This window comes from Lacerta agilis, chromosome 14 (genome assembly GCF_009819535.1).
Source record: "Lacerta agilis isolate rLacAgi1 chromosome 14, rLacAgi1.pri, whole genome shotgun sequence".
Classification (NCBI taxonomy): domain Eukaryota; kingdom Metazoa; phylum Chordata; class Lepidosauria; order Squamata; family Lacertidae; genus Lacerta; species Lacerta agilis.
Window position 1 is genome coordinate 23,741,557 of NC_046325.1, and position 20,306 is coordinate 23,761,862.

General features: G+C 40.4%; 4 protein-coding genes across 4 annotated transcripts; all 4 read left to right on the plus strand.

Moving 5' to 3' along the window:
• Window positions 1–156: 156 nt before the first annotated feature.
• On the plus strand, window positions 157–1,089 carry LOC117057852 (olfactory receptor 12D2-like). The gene has a single exon (XM_033168692.1). It carries the CDS (start codon window positions 157–159, stop codon window positions 1,087–1,089), a length of 933 nt encoding a protein of 310 aa, XP_033024583.1.
• Window positions 1,090–5,855: 4,766 nt separating this feature from the next.
• Window positions 5,856–6,455, plus strand: LOC117059281 (olfactory receptor 12D3-like). Its single transcript, XM_033170899.1, has one exon. The coding sequence runs from the start codon at window positions 5,856–5,858 to the stop codon at window positions 6,453–6,455; it is 600 nt and encodes a 199-aa protein (XP_033026790.1).
• A 4,282-nt stretch (window positions 6,456–10,737) lies between these two features.
• LOC117057853 (olfactory receptor 12D2-like) lies at window positions 10,738–11,673 on the plus strand. The gene has a single exon (XM_033168693.1). The coding sequence runs from the start codon at window positions 10,738–10,740 to the stop codon at window positions 11,671–11,673; it is 936 nt and encodes a 311-aa protein (XP_033024584.1).
• Window positions 11,674–15,628: 3,955 nt separating this feature from the next.
• On the plus strand, window positions 15,629–16,588 carry LOC117057854 (olfactory receptor 12D2-like). The gene has a single exon (XM_033168694.1). The coding sequence runs from the start codon at window positions 15,656–15,658 to the stop codon at window positions 16,586–16,588; it is 933 nt and encodes a 310-aa protein (XP_033024585.1). The 5' UTR covers window positions 15,629–15,655.
• The last annotated feature ends 3,718 nt before the right edge of the window (window positions 16,589–20,306 follow it).

A 20,306-nucleotide genomic window follows, 5' to 3' on the forward strand; every position in this document is an offset into this window, starting at 1 on the left:
GCCTATGAGACCAATTTCTATTTTTGATGTTCTCCTTATCCTTTTCCCCATCCACCTGATTTACTTCTTTCTTTGGCTTCATCTTTGCTCATTTACAACTGAAACAGCCTGTCATAATTATGCTTCCTTGCAATATTTCTTCCTTTATTTTCAGTGATGGAGAACCAGACAAATGTGAATGATTTTATCCTCATGGGTCTGACTAATGTCCCTGGGCGGAAAACCTTCTTCTTCATCATCTTCTTGTTTGTCTACTTTGTTTGCATGGTAGGGAATGCCATCATTTTATTCATAGCACTGGTTGAGCCACGCCTGCACATCCCCATGTACTTCTTTCTTGGAAACCTCTCTTGCCTTGACATATGCTACTCCACAGTCACTGTACCAAAGATGTTGACAGGCTTCCTCTTTGAATACCAGAAAATCTCTTTTATTGGATGCATGACACAGCTTCATTTTTTCCACTTCCTGGGTAGCAGTGAGGCTTTACTGCTGGGTGTCATGGCCTATGACCGTTATGTAGCAATATGTAATCCACTGCGATACACTGTCATCATGAACAAGAAGACTTGCCGTTTCTTGGCCATGGCTACCTGGACCACTGGATTCCTCCATGCTCTCATGCACACCATAATGACGTCTCGGGTCCATTTCTGTGGCCCCAACATAGTCCAGCACTTCTTCTGTGACATTAAACCCCTTTTGAGATTGGCGTGCTGTAGCACCATTCTTAACCTCCAGCTCCTCAACATAGTTACAGGCCTAATTGTTGTGCTCCCTTTCCTCCTAACATTTCTCTCATACACCTACATCCTCTCCTTCCTCTTCTTAAAAGTAAAGTCTAAGGAAAGCAGAGCAAAAGCCTTCTCCACATGTGCCTCACATATCACAGTTGTGACTCTTTTCTATGCAGGGGCTATTTTGACTTACGTCCCCCCCTCCTCAGGAGAATCCCTAAAACAAGAAATCACGGTCACTCTCATGTACACTGTTGTCACTCCAGTTCTGAATCCTCTGATATACACTCTAAGGAATCAAGAAGTGAAAACTGCTATTAAGAAATTAATAAATCAAAAGTGCAGACCTTAAATATGGACTTAATAGTTTGTTATTGTCCTTGTTTCAGAGAACTGATATTGGCCATGGAAGGTCATAAGATGCAGCTAGGCACAGAGAAGGTAAAAAGATCCTCATAACTACTTTTAGGCTTTCCTGTGTTGAACTAAGGGAGGGGGCATCTATATCTGGATTCTTTATTGGTGGATGGGATATTTTCATGCAATGGGCATGAATTCTGTAAGTCTTTTTATCAGATCAAATCCACAAGTCTTTTATATTGTGTCTTCCCAAGCTAAGTAACAATCTGTTGGATAGATCTGGTCTCTGAAACTGGTTCAACCTCACAAAAGGTCTACAGTAGGGATGTAGAACAATCCAGATGCTGTTGGACTGTAGCTCCAATAATCCCAGACATCATTGTCAATAACCAAAGAATATGAGAGTTGTGGTCCAAGAACAAATGGAGAGCTAATGCTTCCCATCCTTGGTCTACAGCCTTTCACAATGAATCATTATGGTGATTCCCCTTTCCTGTACACACCTAAAAATGTATGTAACACAGAGATAAAGCCAACATGCCTTTAAAACATGCATACCATCTTTGGGGTAGATCTTGATTGATGGAAGGCATGGTCCTTATTCAATGCTGAAAACAAAAAAATCATTTCATTGTGGGATAAAGGGAACTGATATGCCTCTGTAATTTCATCAAAAAAGGAAAGAAAAGAAAAGAAATGAGACTGTACTTGCATTGCCAGAAGTATGTGTAAATGGTTAGTTTTTGGCAAACAGCAATCTGTGTTGCTGAAGATATATCATACTGGCAGGTCCAAAATTCATTGTACTGGCAGTAAAGGCGAAAATGCTCTCACTACTCTATTTTCAGTTTATCAAAAGAAGCATGTGCATACCCAGATCATACCCAGTTCAGATGTGATGCAGCAGGTGGAATTCTACCCTGGCAACTGAGATGACATTTGAGAATAAAACCAAGAAGCTAGGACCAGATCCAAAGCCCATATCTGATGGAAAGAGGGTATCATTTTAAGCAGGTATAAACAAAAGCAACATTCAACTGAAAAAGCAATCTCTTGGGAAAATGATAGGCTCCTGTGACACCTTGGTTACAGAACATAGTTTGTCTAGGCTAAGATGAGCAAATCTGTCAATTACATTTTCCCTCAGTTTCTCATTTTTCCACCTTATTTTCACTTTTCCACATTTTCACATCAGTTTGCATTATTTAAAGTCCTTGTGAAAATTCTCCAATTTCAGTGTGAATTTCTCCTGATTGCCACATGTTTGTATGGGATTTCTCCTGATATACCATTTCCCCCTACTATAATGCATTTTTTTTTTATTTAAGGATTTTCTTGTTTTACAAAGGTATATGTAATGTCTCTCTCATATTTTTCCATGTAACATTTTTACACATCAGTTTCGTTTGTTGAGATATTAGGAAGAAAAAGGGGGGAGGTGGGGGGGATAGAGAGATGGGTGGGGTGGGGTGGTGATGTTTCTACTTTACTTAATATATGTAGGGTTTGGTGTTAGCGTTGTTTGTGCAGGTTCTCTGTTGTTCACTTGTGCTCCTTTGGTGGTGAGAGAGGTCGGGGTTGGCGTAGGGTGTGATTGTTCATTTGTGGTTGGCTGTGGTGGTCTTTGGTTTCCTGTGTGAGTGGGGTGGATGAGTGTTTTTGACCAAGTTAGCCATATTGATTTGTATGCTGTCGGAAGATTTTTGTCATTGTCTTTTTGGGCTGTGTGTGTGATGAAGGGGAACCATACCGGGGTGAAGGCGTCTTCTTCTATTTGTCCCCGTGTCAGTTTCAGCTTACTGGTTAGTTTTTCTAGTAGGGCTGTTTCCCATACTACTTGGTACCATTGGTCCATGCTTACTCCTGACAGGTCTCTCCAGTGTCTGGTTATGATGTTTCTGGCTGCTGAGAGTAAGTGGGTTATGAGTTCTTTGTGCTGTAAGTGGGCATTGTTGTCTTGGAAGATGTTTAGTAAGACCAGTTCTGGGGTGGTTTCTAGCACTTGCTTGGTTATCTTACCTATTTCTCGTATGATTGTTGTCCAGAATCGTTGGATTTTGGGGCACTCCCACTACATGTGGAGGTAAGTGCATGTCGAGGTGGACCCTCTCCAGCAATTAGGTGAGGTTCCTGGGCGTATTAGCGCTAATTTTCTTGGCGTTAGGTACCACCTGTGGGTTAGTTTCAGACTATAATGCAATTTTGTGTGCTACTTCCATGAATATGTACATTTTTGTGCACACTTTACGCTGGTGTATGCATTTTTGTACATATTACTTGGCTGACATTGCAAAATTCATAGAAGTTTCAATTTTGAAGCATGGCTGTGTTTTGTTTTGCTGATTGCTTCAAAAAGTATGAATTAAGTTGATTTGCTTTTAATGAGAAATAGGGTCTGAACTGTTGGAAAGGAGGCAATGGTGTGGTGTTCCAGACCCAATTTGTATAACTCAAGCAAGAAAGAAGGTGAACTATGCGGTGAAATGTGAAGTCGAGTTATTGGGTGGATTCTTGATTTGGCACCCCAACATCACCTTTGATAAAAGAGGTGTCAGGGACTGGACTGAGGGGGATGAGACTGAGGAAGGAGCAGTGGTTTGAGAAAGGTCACAGCTCAGAGACAGGTGATTGGAAGAGTTGGGAGGTGTTGGAAGAAGAGAAGGGGGAGACAGAGACAGAGACAGAGCAGCCAGCTGACAAGTTAACACGGAAGAGCATTTCTGACCCCCCCCCTTCTCCCAGAACCTGGCATGCATTGAAAGTGGAAGAGCAAAGGACTCAGAGACAATTAGCCCCTGGTGGCCACCGTAAGGTGAAGTGCTGTTGCTAGGAAGGGAGAGGGGAGGACCTCAGTTGGAGCAACGCCATTAACCTAAGAGGCCTCTCGCTGTGTATATTGAACAAAGACTCAGTAAGAGCTTCCTTGTCTACTTCCTTGGCTGTCTACTGTGAGAGGGAGAAGGATCAGAATTCACTGAAACCTGACAAGAGGCCACGTTTAGACATAATGGTAGTTGGCTCAGATGACAGTTTAGGTATTGGGTTGACCCTACTCTTGTTTTAGGGGAGTTGTAAGCTTCTGCCTGACCCTCCAAAGGAAATGGGTATCCCACTAAAGGGATATGGGAGGAGGTGCTACTCTCCAGACACCCAGGCATGGGCTAGGGCCATAGCACTCCTTAACATGGTTTTTCTGTGGGGGTGACCCATTTGGATGTACTGTACGTTGCAGGTCCTCCTTGTCTCAGGAGCAAACCCCTTTGGAAATACTTCCAGCAGCTGGGCTGGGTGTTAATGGTTATAACCAGTATGTTTGCCAAACCTATTACATCTGCAATGAATAAAAGTTGTGGCCTTATTTGACCCCCAAAATTATTATTGTGTGTATTAATTGGTTCTTTTCCTAAATCAGGGGACATCAGGGTAGTGGTGGTGTCTGGGCACATGAGGAGAAAATCTGCATGCAGCTTCCAAGGCACACATTATGATGGATTCTGTACTCAAGAATGCGGGCCTTATAAAACAATATTCTAAAAATAATATTGGTGATTAAAAACAGCTTGGCAGAATTTATTGATTCTACAAATTGTATTCTCAAACACACAATTTATATTCTCAAAGGCACACAATGTTTATTTTCTCAAAAACAAGAGGTTTATAGACACTATTCCCACATGAAGAGGTACTAAATTAATGAATGTAACTGATTTCCCCAATGACAGCCAACAATCTTTAACGAGCTGGGCACATATTGCATACTAAGTCTTAGGCTTACAAATTCATGTAGGGTCACACAGCCATCAGAGTGTATTTCTTTTGTCTCCTTTAAATACTTCCTCCTTACCACTTAACATCAGTCTCATGTTCAATCATCTAATGGAAAAGCGAACTCATCAAGGTAGGCGCTGTCTGCAGCTTGAAAGAACACACTCTATAGCTGGATGTTCATCAAGCAATTTATGTTCATCCCATTCTTTACTCCCAGGGTGAAATTATACATGCTTGTGCTTACAGTCTGCTTTTGTGGAAAGCTACAGCTGATAAACCAGAGTAAAGAACACAATTAAAAAATGAAATGTTCATGATGATAAAGTACAGCAAAAGGTTGTACCCAGTGCTAGTGCTAGTAAGATACAGTAAGACCAAGTTAATGAACATAACTTGGGTTCAATAATTTAAATGGGTGTTTGCTGCAACTCAGATAATTGAATTAGCACACAATAATCTTGACCAATGCTATCTGGAACTATTCTTTGTCCAAATGTGGATTTCAGATGATCCTGAAGGAGTCATACCGGAAGGAGAACACAGGGACAATTTTGCTGTAGTTATTTATGTAATGATATTCTAAAATGTGAGAGTCTATTTCTGGGGGTGGGGGTGGGGGAACGGCTCTGCGACTGGGATGGCAATAAAGTTGTCCCTGGTTTGACTCAAAATACTGTTTTTGAGTGTTATTCATCAGACAGGTTTGAGGGTTGTGTGACACCTGGGCACACAAGTAATGATTATGGTTGTAGGAAAATAAAATCATTTCCCTATAAAGAGTGGAAGTGGGTTTAGAGTTAGACTGAGTTTTATCTGCTTATGTCTGTAGAGATTTCTGATATAGGTAAATGATTTGAATAGTACTCACCTACCTTTCTTCCTCCCTGTTGTCTTTTAGAGACGAAGAACCAAACAGAGGTGAGAGAATTCATCTTAACGGGCCTGACCAATCTCTGGGCTTTTCAGTGTACACTGTTTGTCACCTTCCTGATGCTATATTTAGCAAGCCTAGTGGGGAATGCATCTATTGTGCTTGTTGCAATAGTTGAACCAAAGCTGCACACTCCCATGTACTTTTTTCTTGGAAACCTTTCCTGCCTTGACATCTTCTTTACCACAACTACAGTTCCAAAGATGCTAGCTGGATTTCTGTTGCCAGTTCAAACTATTTCCTTTGCTGGATGCATGGCCCAGCTCCACTTTTTCCATTTCTTGGGCAGCAGTGAAGCCATTCTTCTTGGAGTAATGGCATTTGATCGCTATGTAGCAATATGCAACCCTTTGCGTTACACCATCATAATGCGCAAGCAGGTCTGCCAACTCTTGGCAGCAGCTACATGGTCCACTGCCTTTTTTCATGCCCTGATGCATATGGTGGCAACTGCCCGTTTGCCCTTCTGTGGGCCCAATCACATTGAACACTTTTTTTGTGAAATCAAGCCCTTGCTGAAACTGGCCTGTGGTAGTACCCACCTGAACCTCTTGCTTCTTAATATTGTAACCAGTTGCATTGTCATGGGACCTTTCATTGCCACACTCCTTTCCTACTTCTACATTATCAAGCCTTCTCCACCTGTGGATCCCATCTGATGGTGGTTGGATTGATGTACGTGCCAGTGTTGTTTAACTACATGCTTCCTTCTGTGGGTAATGCTTCTCAAAGGGATATGATGGTGACCCTCATATACAGTGCTGTTACACCAGTTTTGAACCCACTTATATATACATTGAGGAACCAGGAAGTCAAAACTGCCTTGTTGAAGATTCTGGGAAGAAAGTTTTTTACATTTCACTGAAAGGAAATGATCAGAAGAGGCTTCTTCATTGATCGTACTCTATGAAGTGTGACCACTACAGGAATAACTCAAACTGCTGCAATATTGCAAGAGAAAGAAAATTGAGTTTTACTTTGTGGGACATCATTGCAGGTCTCTGATATCAGATATAATATTTTGTTTAAATTCGTAAGTCCAATTCAAAGTGCTGGCTTTGATCTATAAAGCCTTAAACAGCTCAGAACTGCAATACCTTGAGAACTGCCTCTCCCCATATGAACTGAACCAAACCAGGCAATCTTTATCTGAAGCCCTTCTTCATGTGACTCCTCCATGAGACCTGGACCATGCGATCACCATCTGACCCCTGAGCCATCTGAAGGCAATCTGTATAGGAAGGGTTTTTTAATGTTTAATGTTTTATTATGATTTTATGTATGTTGGAAGCTTCCCAGAGTGGCTGGGGCAACCCAGTAAGATGTGTGGGGTATAAATAGTAAAATTATAATTATGGAATGGGATGTCCCTATTTTCATTGGAGAAATGTTGGAGGGTATGCAAATGAAGGGTGGTATAAAATTTAATTAATAAATACAAATAAACTGAGGATCTTTGTCTGAACCTTACATTACTTTTAACAGTCTAACAGAACAATCATAGTATTTAACAAAAGCATGTCCCCAAAAATATTCTAGATAACATTATAAACACTTTTCCAGTTTAACTTAACACAAATCCATTATAACGTAATAACTCCACCACAAGTTATTTGGTGGTTTTCAATCAAGTATTGAAGTTTTATACTGAGCTCAGCAAAATTATGTGGATGGGAAGACATATAGGAAAGGAAAGTTGAGGTGAAATCTCCATATTTGCAAAGGTATTGTGAGACATGATAAAACCAACCAATATGATATATTCCTTTAGTTGTCAAGAATACCTACCCTTTTGCTGCCTACAAAGAACAAACTGATGAGAATTTATTTCAAAACTAATAAATAGATACAGATCTGATATATAAAAAAATGAACGTGAAGAAACCAATGGGTAAAAAAGAAGAAAAGAAGAGCAAAAGAATTTCAAAGATGGACTACAACATGAACTTTCATAGCTGGAATTCATCAGCAAGTTTGTTTTAACAAGCTCAATATTTTCTCTCCCACTCTAGACAATATCATATAAAACAAACAATTAACATACCATCCCAAATGACCTTATTAATCATTTGTGTTTTCAAAAACAAAGGAATTCTCATATGACATGAAAAATCTCCAAAGGTTTTGGTTTTTTCTCCTAAAGGGAGGTTGGTTTTTCTTTTCCAAGGGAGGGTAGATGTGATAAAATGAGCACTTTCAAAAGTATACAAAGAAGCTTTATCTCTCCTTTGCTTTAATATGAGTGCGGGCAAACTGATGATAACATCTCACTCTGGTTCTGTGGATTTTAATCTATTTACAAGTTGAATATCTAGACTGAAAGAAGTATATAGTTTGCTAAGGTAAGAGCTGTAGCAGCAAGCAACTTTTTAAAAAAGATAACAAAAATACATTCAGTATGTGGATCCATTAACTATAGTGTTGCCATATTTCAAAAAGTTGAGCTGTTTTTAAACAAACTCCAACACACACACACAAAAAAAACCCTCACAATTTTCGGTCAACTTGTCAAAGATCCAATACAAAGCGCCTCTTGGAAATTACCCCGGAACGTCAATTCCACCTTTGAAATCTTGGTAATGAAATCCCGGGGAAAATCCAGAAATATGGCAGCCCTAATTAACTTAGCAATCTACTTAACTTGCCATCTACTTAGCAAGTTTCATATACCTTCATACCTCTATTCTCCCCTATTGGTTGCATCACAGAAATAAAGGAATAAATGAATTAAAAATTAGGAGTACAGTTCCCACAGTGGAAAGAGTGGAATAGATGTGGAAAAAGATACAAAGCATGATTTTTACAGTCTGCACATGTAAAACATGTCCCATTTTCTGTCTCGTAGTAATACTGTTGTGCTAGTCTTCAATATTAACAATTACTTCAGCAATTAACAGTTTTAAACACTTGTCTCCACACCAAGTAAAAATCTTTAACTGCTTAAATGTTGCCTAATTACTAGTGGGGAATCTGTGGAGATGCAACTTGATGGAGCTGCACCAATATACATAGCTACGGCCAGATCCGCACCATACATCTAAAGCACATGTAGTGCACATTTAAAGCACATGACTTCTCCCAAAGAACCCTGGGAAGTGTAAGTTCTTAGGAATGGTAGCTCTGAGATGGGGGGCTATAGTTCCTACAATTTTTGCGGTGAATAATGTGTTTCAAAAGTGTGCTGAACATGCTTTAGGTGTATAATATGGATCTTCCATAAATTTCACTATCTTTCATTTTCATTGTCTTAAAATGCTTCCTAATGTCCCTTTGCATGTAACTGGGGCAATGAGTTTCCCATGTTTGCAGCTGCCCCATTGTACTGTAACTTTAACTGCAGTTTGATGTTGAGCAACTTTGTAGGTAATAATGTTTAACTCAATGTCTTTTTAAGTTTCTCTTGGGGGGGGAAGTGACATCAAACTTCCCATAATGACACAGCTACTGGGGCCAGTTAAAGTTGACAGTCTGAATCAACAAGAATAAACCTTTTATAGTTCATGCAACACTTGTTGTTTTTGTTATTTTCTACACATTTAACAAATAAAAGGAAGGGGGAACAAAAAGAAACACGGGACACATCTGAAAAAGCCAGTTTGGTTGTTCAGTGAGCACTCTAGTAAGGTGAGTCTTTTAAAGGATGTGCATATGAAATGGAAAGGGACGTGGGTGGTGCTGTGGTCTAAACCACAGAACCTATGGCTTGGCAATCAGAAGGTCGGCGATTTGAATCCCTGCGACGGGGTGAGTTCCCGTTGCTCGGTCCCTGCTCCTGCCAACCTAGCAGTTCGAAAGCATGTCAAGTACAAGTAGATAAATAGATACTGTTCCGGCAGGAAGGTAAATGGCATTTCCATGCGCTGCTCTGGTTCGCCAGAAGCGGCTAAGTCATGCTGGCCACATGACCCGGAAGCTGTCTGCAGACAAACGTTGGCTCCCTCGGCCAGTAAAGCGAGATGAGCGCCGCAACCCCAGAGTCGTCCATGACTGGACTTAACGGTCAGGGGTCCCTTTACCTTTATGAAATGGAAGGAGGGGCATATAACCATAGACCAATGCAATAGATAGCCGAAACCTGTAAGTGTGGTGTAAGGCAGGTTTACAAAGGTTGCTAAAACAATGACAAAGCAATGCAAAGTGGTTCCTTGTTTATGTTCAGAGCAAGAAGAAGAAGTGAGGGGTACATTCATTGCTTGGACAAGACAGTGAAGTGTTAACAGGTGATGGAGAGAAGGTGCAACCACTAATTTTTTTTGCTTTGCACTTCTCCCACAGCAGGAATGGTGTTCTACCTGGGAATAACAAGTGTGTGTGTGTGTGTGTGTGTGTGTGTGTGTATGTGTAGGATAGAAGAGACTGAAACAAACTCATTTCATACAAAATGTGATCTGATTATTCAATATGTCACTAACTGTGTTTCTCTAATTCAGGGGTAGCCAATGCAGTACGCTCAAGAAGATGCTATTACTCACTCCATTCCTGAACAATCTGGCTAGAGCTAGTGGCAGTTGGAGTCCAACAACATCTTGAGGGCACCGCTTTGACTATCCCTGCTGTAATGCAAATTCATCACTCTTTGGGGAATGACAGAGTGAGATAAATATCACACCTGATGTATTCCATCCTGCATTCAGCACTCTACTTAGAATCATGAAGATGGAAGAAATGATGGGGATTATTTAATCCAAAACTCTGGACTTCTGCTGAAATACTACATACTTTGAAAATAATCTTCATGTCTTTCTTTCTCATATTGTTTTCTTTAAAATTAATTTAAAAACTGACCAGGGGAAAGAAGCCTTGTCAAATGGCCTTCATGGCTTCATTCCCAACACCACAATCCATTGTCTTTCAATCCACTCATAACTACAGTACATTCTCTTCTAATTCCATTCTAGAACCACTGGCCTATTTCTCCCCATTTTTTTTATTTGCACATTGATGGGGAACCAGACAGAGGTCCATGAGTTCATTCTCTTGGGTATAGCAAATGACCACAGACAGCAACACATGCTTTTCATAGTCTTCCTGCTGCTCTATGTGGCCTGCTTGCTAGGAAATGGGGCCATTCTGGCAGTAGTCCTGGTTGAGCAACGCCTTCACACCCCCATGTATTTTTTCCTTGGAAATCTCTCTTGCCTGGATATATGTTGCTCCACAGTTACTGTACCCAAAATGCTGAATGGCTTCATAAAGAGGCACAACACTATCTCCTTTATTGGTTGCCTGACTCAACTGCACTTCTTCCACTTCCTGGGCAGTAGTGAAGGCATGCTTCTGGGAGTCATGGCATATGACCGCTATGTGGCCATATGCAACCCTCTGCGTTACACCATCATCATGAATAAATGGGCTTGCCTTGCACTAGCTGTGGCTACCTGGGCCGCAGGCTTCTTTCATGCCCTAATGCACACAGTAGTCACTTCCCGGCTGTGGTTCTGCGGCCCCAATCTTATCCAGCACTTTTTCTGTGACATCAAGCCCCTGCTAGAATTGACTTGCAGTAGCACTGCCCTCAACATGACCCTCCTCAATGTTGTCACAAGTTGCATTGCTCTAGGTTCCTTCTTCCTCACTGTCTTTTCTTATCTCTATATCATCTCCTTCCTCTTCTTCAAAGTCCAGTCATGGCAGAGCCGTTGGAAGGCCTTCTCAACCTGCGCTTCTCACCTGACGGTGGTAGCACTTTTGTATGTTCCAGTTATTTTCAACTACATGCTTGCATCTACTGGTGAATCTTCTGAAAGAGAAATAAGCATCACTCTGCTATACAGTGTGGTCACACCTGTTTTAAACCCCTTGATCTACACTTTGAGGAATCAAGAGGTAAAATCTGCTCTGAGGAAAATATGCAGAAAAAATATATTTCAAACATAGGAAGCTGGCTTATACAGAATTGGATCATTGATCTATTTGACTAACTGACAATGGCTCTCCAGGGTGTAAGATAGGGTCCTCTCCTAGTCCTACCTGGAGATGCTGAGGAATAAATCAAAGAAGGCAGCCTGGACCATACTTTTGAACTTTGAGTCATGCCATTTAACTTACCCACAAATGGGTCTGAACTGTTAGAAAGGAGGCAATGGTGTGGTGTCCCCAACCAGGTTTGCATAAATCAGAAGTCTTGTTTAGACATGACGGTGTCCACCTGTCAGCTGCAGGGAATGATGCCTGGTTAACGGATTTGGTTGAGCCTTAAAGGGCTGATTGAAAATGTGATTGGTCTGATGGCAAGCCAAAAGTGGTTGGCTCATGCGGCAGTTTAGGCATTTGCTTGGCCTTAGTCTTGGTGGAGGGCAGTCTGTAATCCTCTGCTTGTTCCACCAAAGGAAAGGGGTATCCCATTAAAGGGATCCAGGAGGATGCCCAGGAGGGGGCTATGGTCATTGCACCCCTTTAGGTGGTTTTCTTGTGGGGGTGATCAATTTTGATGTATGTTATAGGTCCTCCTGGTCTCAGGCGCAAACCCCTTTGGAAATACTTCCAGCAGCCAGGCTGGATGTTAATGGTTATACCCAATGCTATGCCAAACCTATTAAATTTGTAATGAATAAAAGTTATGGTCTTATTTGACCCCAAAATGTAAATGTTCCTTTCCTAAATCAGGAATCATTCCAGGTGGTGGGGCCTGGGCACGCAACTTCTAAAGAGAGAAGAGAATGGTGTTAAGATGGACTATCTACTAAAAAAAGTGAGCCTTTTAAAAAAATTATTGAAAGAGAAAACATTGATGATGTTAAAAATAATCTTGGTCATTAAAAACAATGTAGCAGAATTTATGGATTGCATAATTTTTGTATTCTCAAAAGCACACTTTGTATTCTCAAGAGCACAAATTGTTTATTTTCTCAAAATAAAAAGAATTGTGGACTCAATTCCCACATGAGCAATCAAGAGGCACTAAATTAATGAATGTAGCTGTTTTGTCCAACGGCGGCCAACAATCTATAACAAGCTGCGCACATGTTGCATACTAAAATCACGTGGGCTCACACAGCAATCAGAGTGTTGTTGTTGTTGCTTTGTCTCCTTTAAATACTTCCTTCATACCACTTAAAGCAGTCTCAACTTCAATGGACAAGCGGACTTATCAAAGTAGGTGCTGTCTGCAGCTTGAAAGAATACACTATATAGCTGTCTGTTAATCAAGAAATGTATGCTCATCCCATTATTTACTCCAAGGATGAATCTGTATTTGTGTTTTTCTGTTTTATGTTTTGACTAAATTTTATTTGTGTGGGCTTATAGCCGAAATAAAGATCTATCTATCTCCAAGGATGAAAATATACATGTTTGTGCTGACAGTCTGCATTTGTGGAAATTTGTGGATGTGGGTGGCGCTGTGGGTTAAACCACAGAGCCTTGGGCTTGCCAATCAGAAGGTCGGCGGTTCGAATCCCAATGACAAGGTGAGCTCCCGTTGCTCAGTCCCTGCTCCTGCCAACCTAGCAGTTAGAAAGCACATCAAAGTGCAAGTGGATAAATAGGTACCGCTCCGGCAGCAAGGTAAACAGCATTTCCGTATGCTGACTGGTTTGCCAGAAGCGGCTTAGTCATGCTGGCCACATGACCTGGAAGCTGTACACCGCCTCCCTGAACCAATAAAGTGAGATGAGCAACCCCAGAGTCGTCCGTGACTGGACCTAATGGTCAATGGTCCCTTTACCTTTACCTTACAGCTGATAAACCTGACTAAAGCACACAATAGAAAAATGAAATTTTAATTATGATAACACAGAGCAAAGGGTTTTTATCCAGGTTACTCATTTCAGGAAAGTATACTTTGTAGTCATTTTCAGTTCCATATAAGTTCTATTAATTCTTTTTGTGAAAATATTTTCAAGGAGGAAGTGCGCTTCCATTGCATACCTAATGTTTTCCTAAGGTTCTGTTACATATGTAGGGTGATTGAGAAATTAGTAATTATATTTTAGACATTAGTTAAAGGATTTCTGTATGTATTTCTAACATCTTTAAAAATTGTTACACACTTTTGTTCTGGGTCTTCCTTGCAAGGAGAGAGAGAACTCTGTTGCAACAGAGAATAAAAATCTTCATTGCTTTCCAACCCCACTGGGGCACAGAGTCACATGAGGGAGCCAACAAAGCCAAAGCAAAACTGCTGTGAAGTGGTGTGTGTGTGTGTGTGTGTGTGTGACTGGGCAGCCCAGGCTCATTGCTTGGAGGCTCGGAGCTTCAATGCCTCTAGAGCCATGGTTCCCAGCATGGGGCAATTTGATTTTTAAGAGGGGCAATTTGAGAATGAATTAGACCAAGTTAATATGAGTTTACTTTTTGAATAACAAGAATTATATGTCACCGGGGGGGGGGGGGGGATCAGGATTTTAGAGATGCTTAGGTGAGACATGGCCAAAAAAAGGTTGGGAACCACTGCTCTAGAGGCTTCACCTGGGGCAAAATTCCTGGCTAAAACCCCCTTCATTTCACCACTGCTGTAGTTATTTATGGAATCAGATACTAAAATGTTAGAGTCTTATAGAATCAAAGAGTTGGAAGAGACTCTAAGGACCATCTAATCTAATCCCCTGCAATGCTATTCCTGTGTGATGGACAATGAAATATTCATATCTCAGTGTCTGTTTCTGTGTATAACAGGAACAAGGACAAAACAATGCTTTTGTTGGATTATGAAGTCTTTAATACTGAAACTGAGTTATAATCAATGTCTGGAGTTAATTTCCCAGTATTAATGTTGCTAGAGGTAGAATACATTCTGCTGTGCTTCAGATGTGCTTTTTAAGCAGAGACTTATTGAGAATTTTGCAGCAAAGTCTACCATGTATAACATACAGTTAACATCTTACTTGAGCTGCAAAAGAAACATTTATTATTATTATTATTATTATTATTATTATTATTATTAATCCACCCATCTGAATGGGTTGCTCCAGTCACTCTGGGTGGGGTCCAACAAAATATTAAAAACACAATAAAACATCAAACATTAAAAACTTCCCTATACATTAGAGCTCTCTCTGAACATTTTGCATTAATTATCATGTAGACGTTCTACATGTTATTTACACAAACTCAAAAATGTATTGTTAATGCAAATTAGTGATGTTCTGGATATTTGTACTTCATTATTCTTTAGAAAGCTTACAACATTTTTCATTAACAGCTTTCTGATGGTTTTCTCTCAAGACACCATATATTGGGGTTCACCAGCTATCCTCAAGCCAATCACTGGCAACAATTTTGTCTCCTTCCTATCCCTGTTCTAACATGCTTTTTCCCCCCAGAAGGCAAGCAAATCAAAGTTTGTGACCTGTTTAAAATTTCCAAAGATTTTTGTCCTTGCCGTAACATGCTTTGCAATGCAAATAAGCTGCGAAATACAGAATCTGTCTAGATTCTATTTTTAAGAGACTTAACCATTTTGGCCATGGTTTTTTTCCACTGTTTTCCTGCAACCCATTTTCTGGGAATTGTAGGTGGAAAAAGTGGAGCTGCACTGAGGTTCTGCTTGTACCTCGAAATAGACATCTGGTCGACCACTATGAGAACAGGATCCTGGGATAAATGTTCTCATGAAAAGTGTATCATGAGCTTCTCTGCATGTTTAAAAAGTCTGTACATTTTACAACTCATTCATCCATATGATATGACTAGGAATCTCACAAGTAATGAATATGGTTGAAGGAAAAGAAAATCACTTCCCTATATAGAATGCAAGGGGGTTTAGAATTAGACTGAGTTTTATCGGCTTATGTCTATATGGATTTCTGAGACGGGTGTTAGACTTGAATAATACTCTACAATGGCCTCACCTACCATTCTTTCTCCCTGCTGTCTTTTAGTGACGAAGAACCAAACAGAGGTGAGAGAATTCATCTTGATGGGCCTGACCAATCTCTGGCAGCTTCAATGTACACTCTTTGCCATCTTCCTGATGATGTATTTAGCCAGCCTTCTGGGGAATGCAGCTATTGTGCTTGTTGCAATAGTTGAACCAAAGCTGCACACTCCCATGTACTTTTTTCTTGGAAACCTTTCCTGCCTTGACATCTTCTTTTCCACAGTCACTGTTCCAAAGATGCTAGCTGGATTTCTATTGCCAGTTCAATCCATTTCCTTTGCTGGCTGCATGACCCAGCTCCACTTTTTCCATTTCTTGGGCAGCAGCGAAGCCATTCTTCTTGGAGTAATGGCATTTGACCGCTATGTAGCAATATGCAACCCCTTGCGTTACACCATCATCATGCGCAGGCAGGTTTGCCAAATCTTGGCAGCAGCCACTTGGTCTGCTGGCTTTTTTCATGCCCTGATGCATGCAGTAGCAACTACCCGTCTGCCCTTCTGTGGGCCAAACCACATTGAACACTTTTTATGTGACATCAAACCTTTGCTGAAACTGGCTTGCGGTAGCACCCACCTCAACCTCATGCTCCTCAACACTGTAGCTAGCTCCGTTGCCATGGGACCTTTCATTGCCACACTCCTCTCCTACTTCTATATTATCATTTTTCTTCTCTTCAAAGTGCAATCCCGAAGTGGTCAACAGAAAGCCTTTTCCACCTGCGGATCCCATCTGATGGTGGTTGGTTTGATGTACGTTCCAGTGTTGTTTAACTACATGCTGCCCTCTGTGGAGAATACATCTCAAAGAGAAATGATGGTGACCCTCATATACAGTGCAGTTACCCCAGTTTTGAACCCACTTATTTATACACTGAGGAACCAGGAAGTCAAAACTGCTGTGTTAAAGATTTTTGGCAGAATATTTCAGTTTCCACTGAAAGGAAAAAATAAAAAAAGACTTTGTGAATAATACTACACTAGGACAAGCATACACCAAAATGGAAACTCAAACTACTACAGTAATACAAGAAGAATAGCAAGAAATAAATGGGTTTTACAGTGTGGGACATCATTGCAGGTCTCTGATATCAGCTAAAATATTTTGTTTAAACATAGCATAATATAAGCCACCACTCCTAAGAAACCATATGAACATCATGGTATCTTAGCTTACTTCTAAAGGACTTTTGATGTGTTTCCTAAGTGAAATCTCCAAATGTACTTTATCTCTTGCTGTGAAAGGCAATGGACCCTTTACTTATCAAAGCACTAAAAAATTCAGATGCTTTGTCCTCATTCATGTCAGTTTAAACCTGGGTGGAGAACCTATTGGGTTCTGAAGCCCAAGATTGACAGTTGGGTTGGAAATCCACTCATCAATCCCATGATTGATGGGTGCTTTACTCTTCCCACCACTAAAAATCCCTTCTGCAGGGTTCCCAAGCTGCCAACAATCACCCGGCTTTCACTCACTTGGGAATCACAGTGTGAGAGGTGTTTCCTGCCCTTTGATTGGTGCTTTTGGGAGTTCTAAGTATCTGACTGGTAAAGCCTTGATGGAGAGAGGAGAAATAAGACTGTACTTTAAAGGATTGGTTGATGCAGGCTAAGTCACTTTCACAATTGATGCCTGCATAAAAGGGGTACACTTGCATCCACAGCTAAGCCAGAATTGATCTCTACCCTCCTACTCACCAGCTGGCACTTGTGACACCATCTGATTGGCCTGCAGCTGTAAGGCATAGTTTAAACACTTCCATTACCTATCACCAATCAAGTGATTGAGAGTGGAGAAACAAACCAGTGTTTTACAAAAAATAATAATAAAAAAAATGGTTGTAGGCAGGAGAATCCCTGCCACAGCCAATGCCTGCAAAAAGTTGGGGCTGCTTTCCTTGGCTATTCCCATTAGGAAACAGGCATGCAAGTTAGTATTTTCCTAGAAGCGCCACCAGCTGACATCACCTGTGACATCAGCTGATTGATAGGTGAGCATGATTTGCAGAAATGGCATACGGACCAAATTTGAACCCACAGTGGACCACGATTGGCCTGTGGGGTGGAGGTTCCCTACTCTTGCATTACAACATAGCTGAAACTCCTTCCTGTTTGTGTTGTTGCCGAGAGCTAAGCCATTTCCTGGTTTCATCTTTCGTCTGAACCTGGGCCTAATGCCACCAGATGTCCAAAACTGACAATTGAGTTTGGTTCCAGGATCTTGATAATAAAATCCATGTTACAGTCAATGATTTCTCATCCAAGCACCTTACCTCAGTTTAAACAGCATAATAGAATGATAGTATGGTTTACAGAACCATACGATCATTCTATTTACAGAACTCTACCTATCAGTGGGTGATTTGTTGGTGTTTACTCATGTGAGTGAAAAGCAGCATAGAAATATAATAAATGGAACAAAAATGAAATGAGCCTAGCGGGCTGAAAGGGCTCCAGGAGAAAATTATTGCTTGTTCAAAGTGTTACTTAATACCACCATGTCAACCATTTTCTCAATACACTGGACCCAAACATATTACAGAAGAGATTGGTAGAGATCTGTGGGTGAGTGAAATGAGAGGGAATGAGAAAATCTGCACTTCAAGGAGTGAAAATAATGGTGATTTATAACAGACCATCTACTCTGAAATGTGAGCCTTTTAAAAATTATTGAAACAGCCACATATAATGATGCTACAGCAGTCAAAAAATATTTTCCATTAAATAAAACTTGTTGGAATTGACCGATGTCGCAAATTATTTTATTCTCAAAAACATAAATTGCACTATCAGAAGTAGCAATGGTTTATTTTCTTAAAACCAATATGCTTGTGCACTCAGTTCCCATCTGAACAATCAAGAGTCCCTAACTTGACTATTGTATTTGTTTTCCCCAATGACAGCAAAAATCTTTAATTGGCTGGGTACATGTTCCATTATAGGGTTTAGGGCTTATAAAGCTATGTGGGGGTTAAACAGCCATCAGAATGTATTTATTCCTGTCACTTTTAAATACATATGGCTTCCTTCATACCTCTTACAGCATTCAAAACTTCTATTGTCTTCTAGTCTTATCTAATGGACAGGTGGGCTCATCAAGGTAGGAGCTGCCTGCAGCATGATCAAACAGAATATTTAGCACAATGTTTGTCAAGGAAGTTTGCTACCCATTTTCCAAATATTTTTGTCATTGTTTTTGCTCTCCAACCCCTTTTGCGATGCAAATAAGGTGGCTTATCTAAAATGCCTGGATTTCATGCGTGTGAACGAGCTACAATAATCCATTGTATCTAATGCTGTGAAGCATACACAGGACACAAGATTCACCTTGTATCTGTATCAGTGTTAGGGATGAGCAAATATCTCAATTTTTTTTTTATCTCTCAATGCCTTGCCCAATGCAAGATGGTTCTTTTAAAATTCGATTCAGAAGCAATGCAAATGCAAGTGGGTGAGAAGATTACAGATTTTATTCCAAACAGCAAGCAAAATATACATTACCAAGCAAACACTTCAATCTGCCACTGAGAAGCCCTGAAGAAGTGGCGAGGTGACCCCCAGGTAGCATTCGATGCACAGCTCAGCAGCCAATAGACTGTCTGACTTCTATGCCCCAAAACTAGATATTTTATAGACCTGTGGCAAGTTAGGGCTAATACAGGCTGAACTACATGACAAAAAACCAGGCCATACATCAAAGGCTTTTACTGACCAGGATAGAGAAAACAATAAAACACAGATAACCAGAGCCAGGAAGGGATAAAAAGAGACAGGAAGAGTTGACCATGTCAGATCACTAATCTCGAAATCACAATAATTCTTCCGGAATAATTATCCCATATACTCACTTTCGCATCTTTTCAGTCTTAAATTTGGTTATTCAACTTTCCACATTAAGTTTGTGTTTGTTTGTTTTTTAATGAAAAGTCCTCATGAAAATTCAGCGTCATTTTAACACAATATGAATTCTGTTGATAGTCTCTGATGCTACAAGGCAGGTTCCAGGTATCTGTTAGGCACACAAACCATGTCAGCTGCTGGGAGCTGTACTCTGTTGCCACCTGATGCACGTATGAAAACCTTAATACTTTTAAGGAATAGAAAACAAAAGGCCAAAAAGCTGAATCACCACTGGATACAGGCATACTATTTTTAACAAACGTGCAGGGATAATTCTGATCACCATTCCAATATCAAGAGAAGAGCATTTTTGTTAGTGTCTTGAATCCATGTTGGTTGCAGACAGTTTCTCTAACCAGTTTCCACATTGATGATGCAATCAACTGTTTTAAAATCTACAAAACTGCAGTATGAGTGGGCACTAGTCACAATGGCCATTTTCTACCTCCCCTGTCAGAGGCAGTATGTCTCTGAATACCATTTTCAAGAAATCACAGGTGGATAGAGTGCTGATGCACTCGGGTTCAGCTTTTGATGTGGCCACGAACAAGTAATAGGCTACTGTTATTTTAAATTGATCGTTTTTTATGTTTTCTTGCTGTGATTTTAATTGATGTTAGCCGCCCTGAGCCCAGTTTTCTGGCTGGGAAGGGCGGGCTATAAATAAAATTATTATTATTATTATTATTATTATTATTATTGAGAACAGTATGACTCTCATAAGTAGTTATAATATTTATTATTATTAAATAATCCCTAAACAGAATGAAAGTGGGGTTAAAGTTAAATAG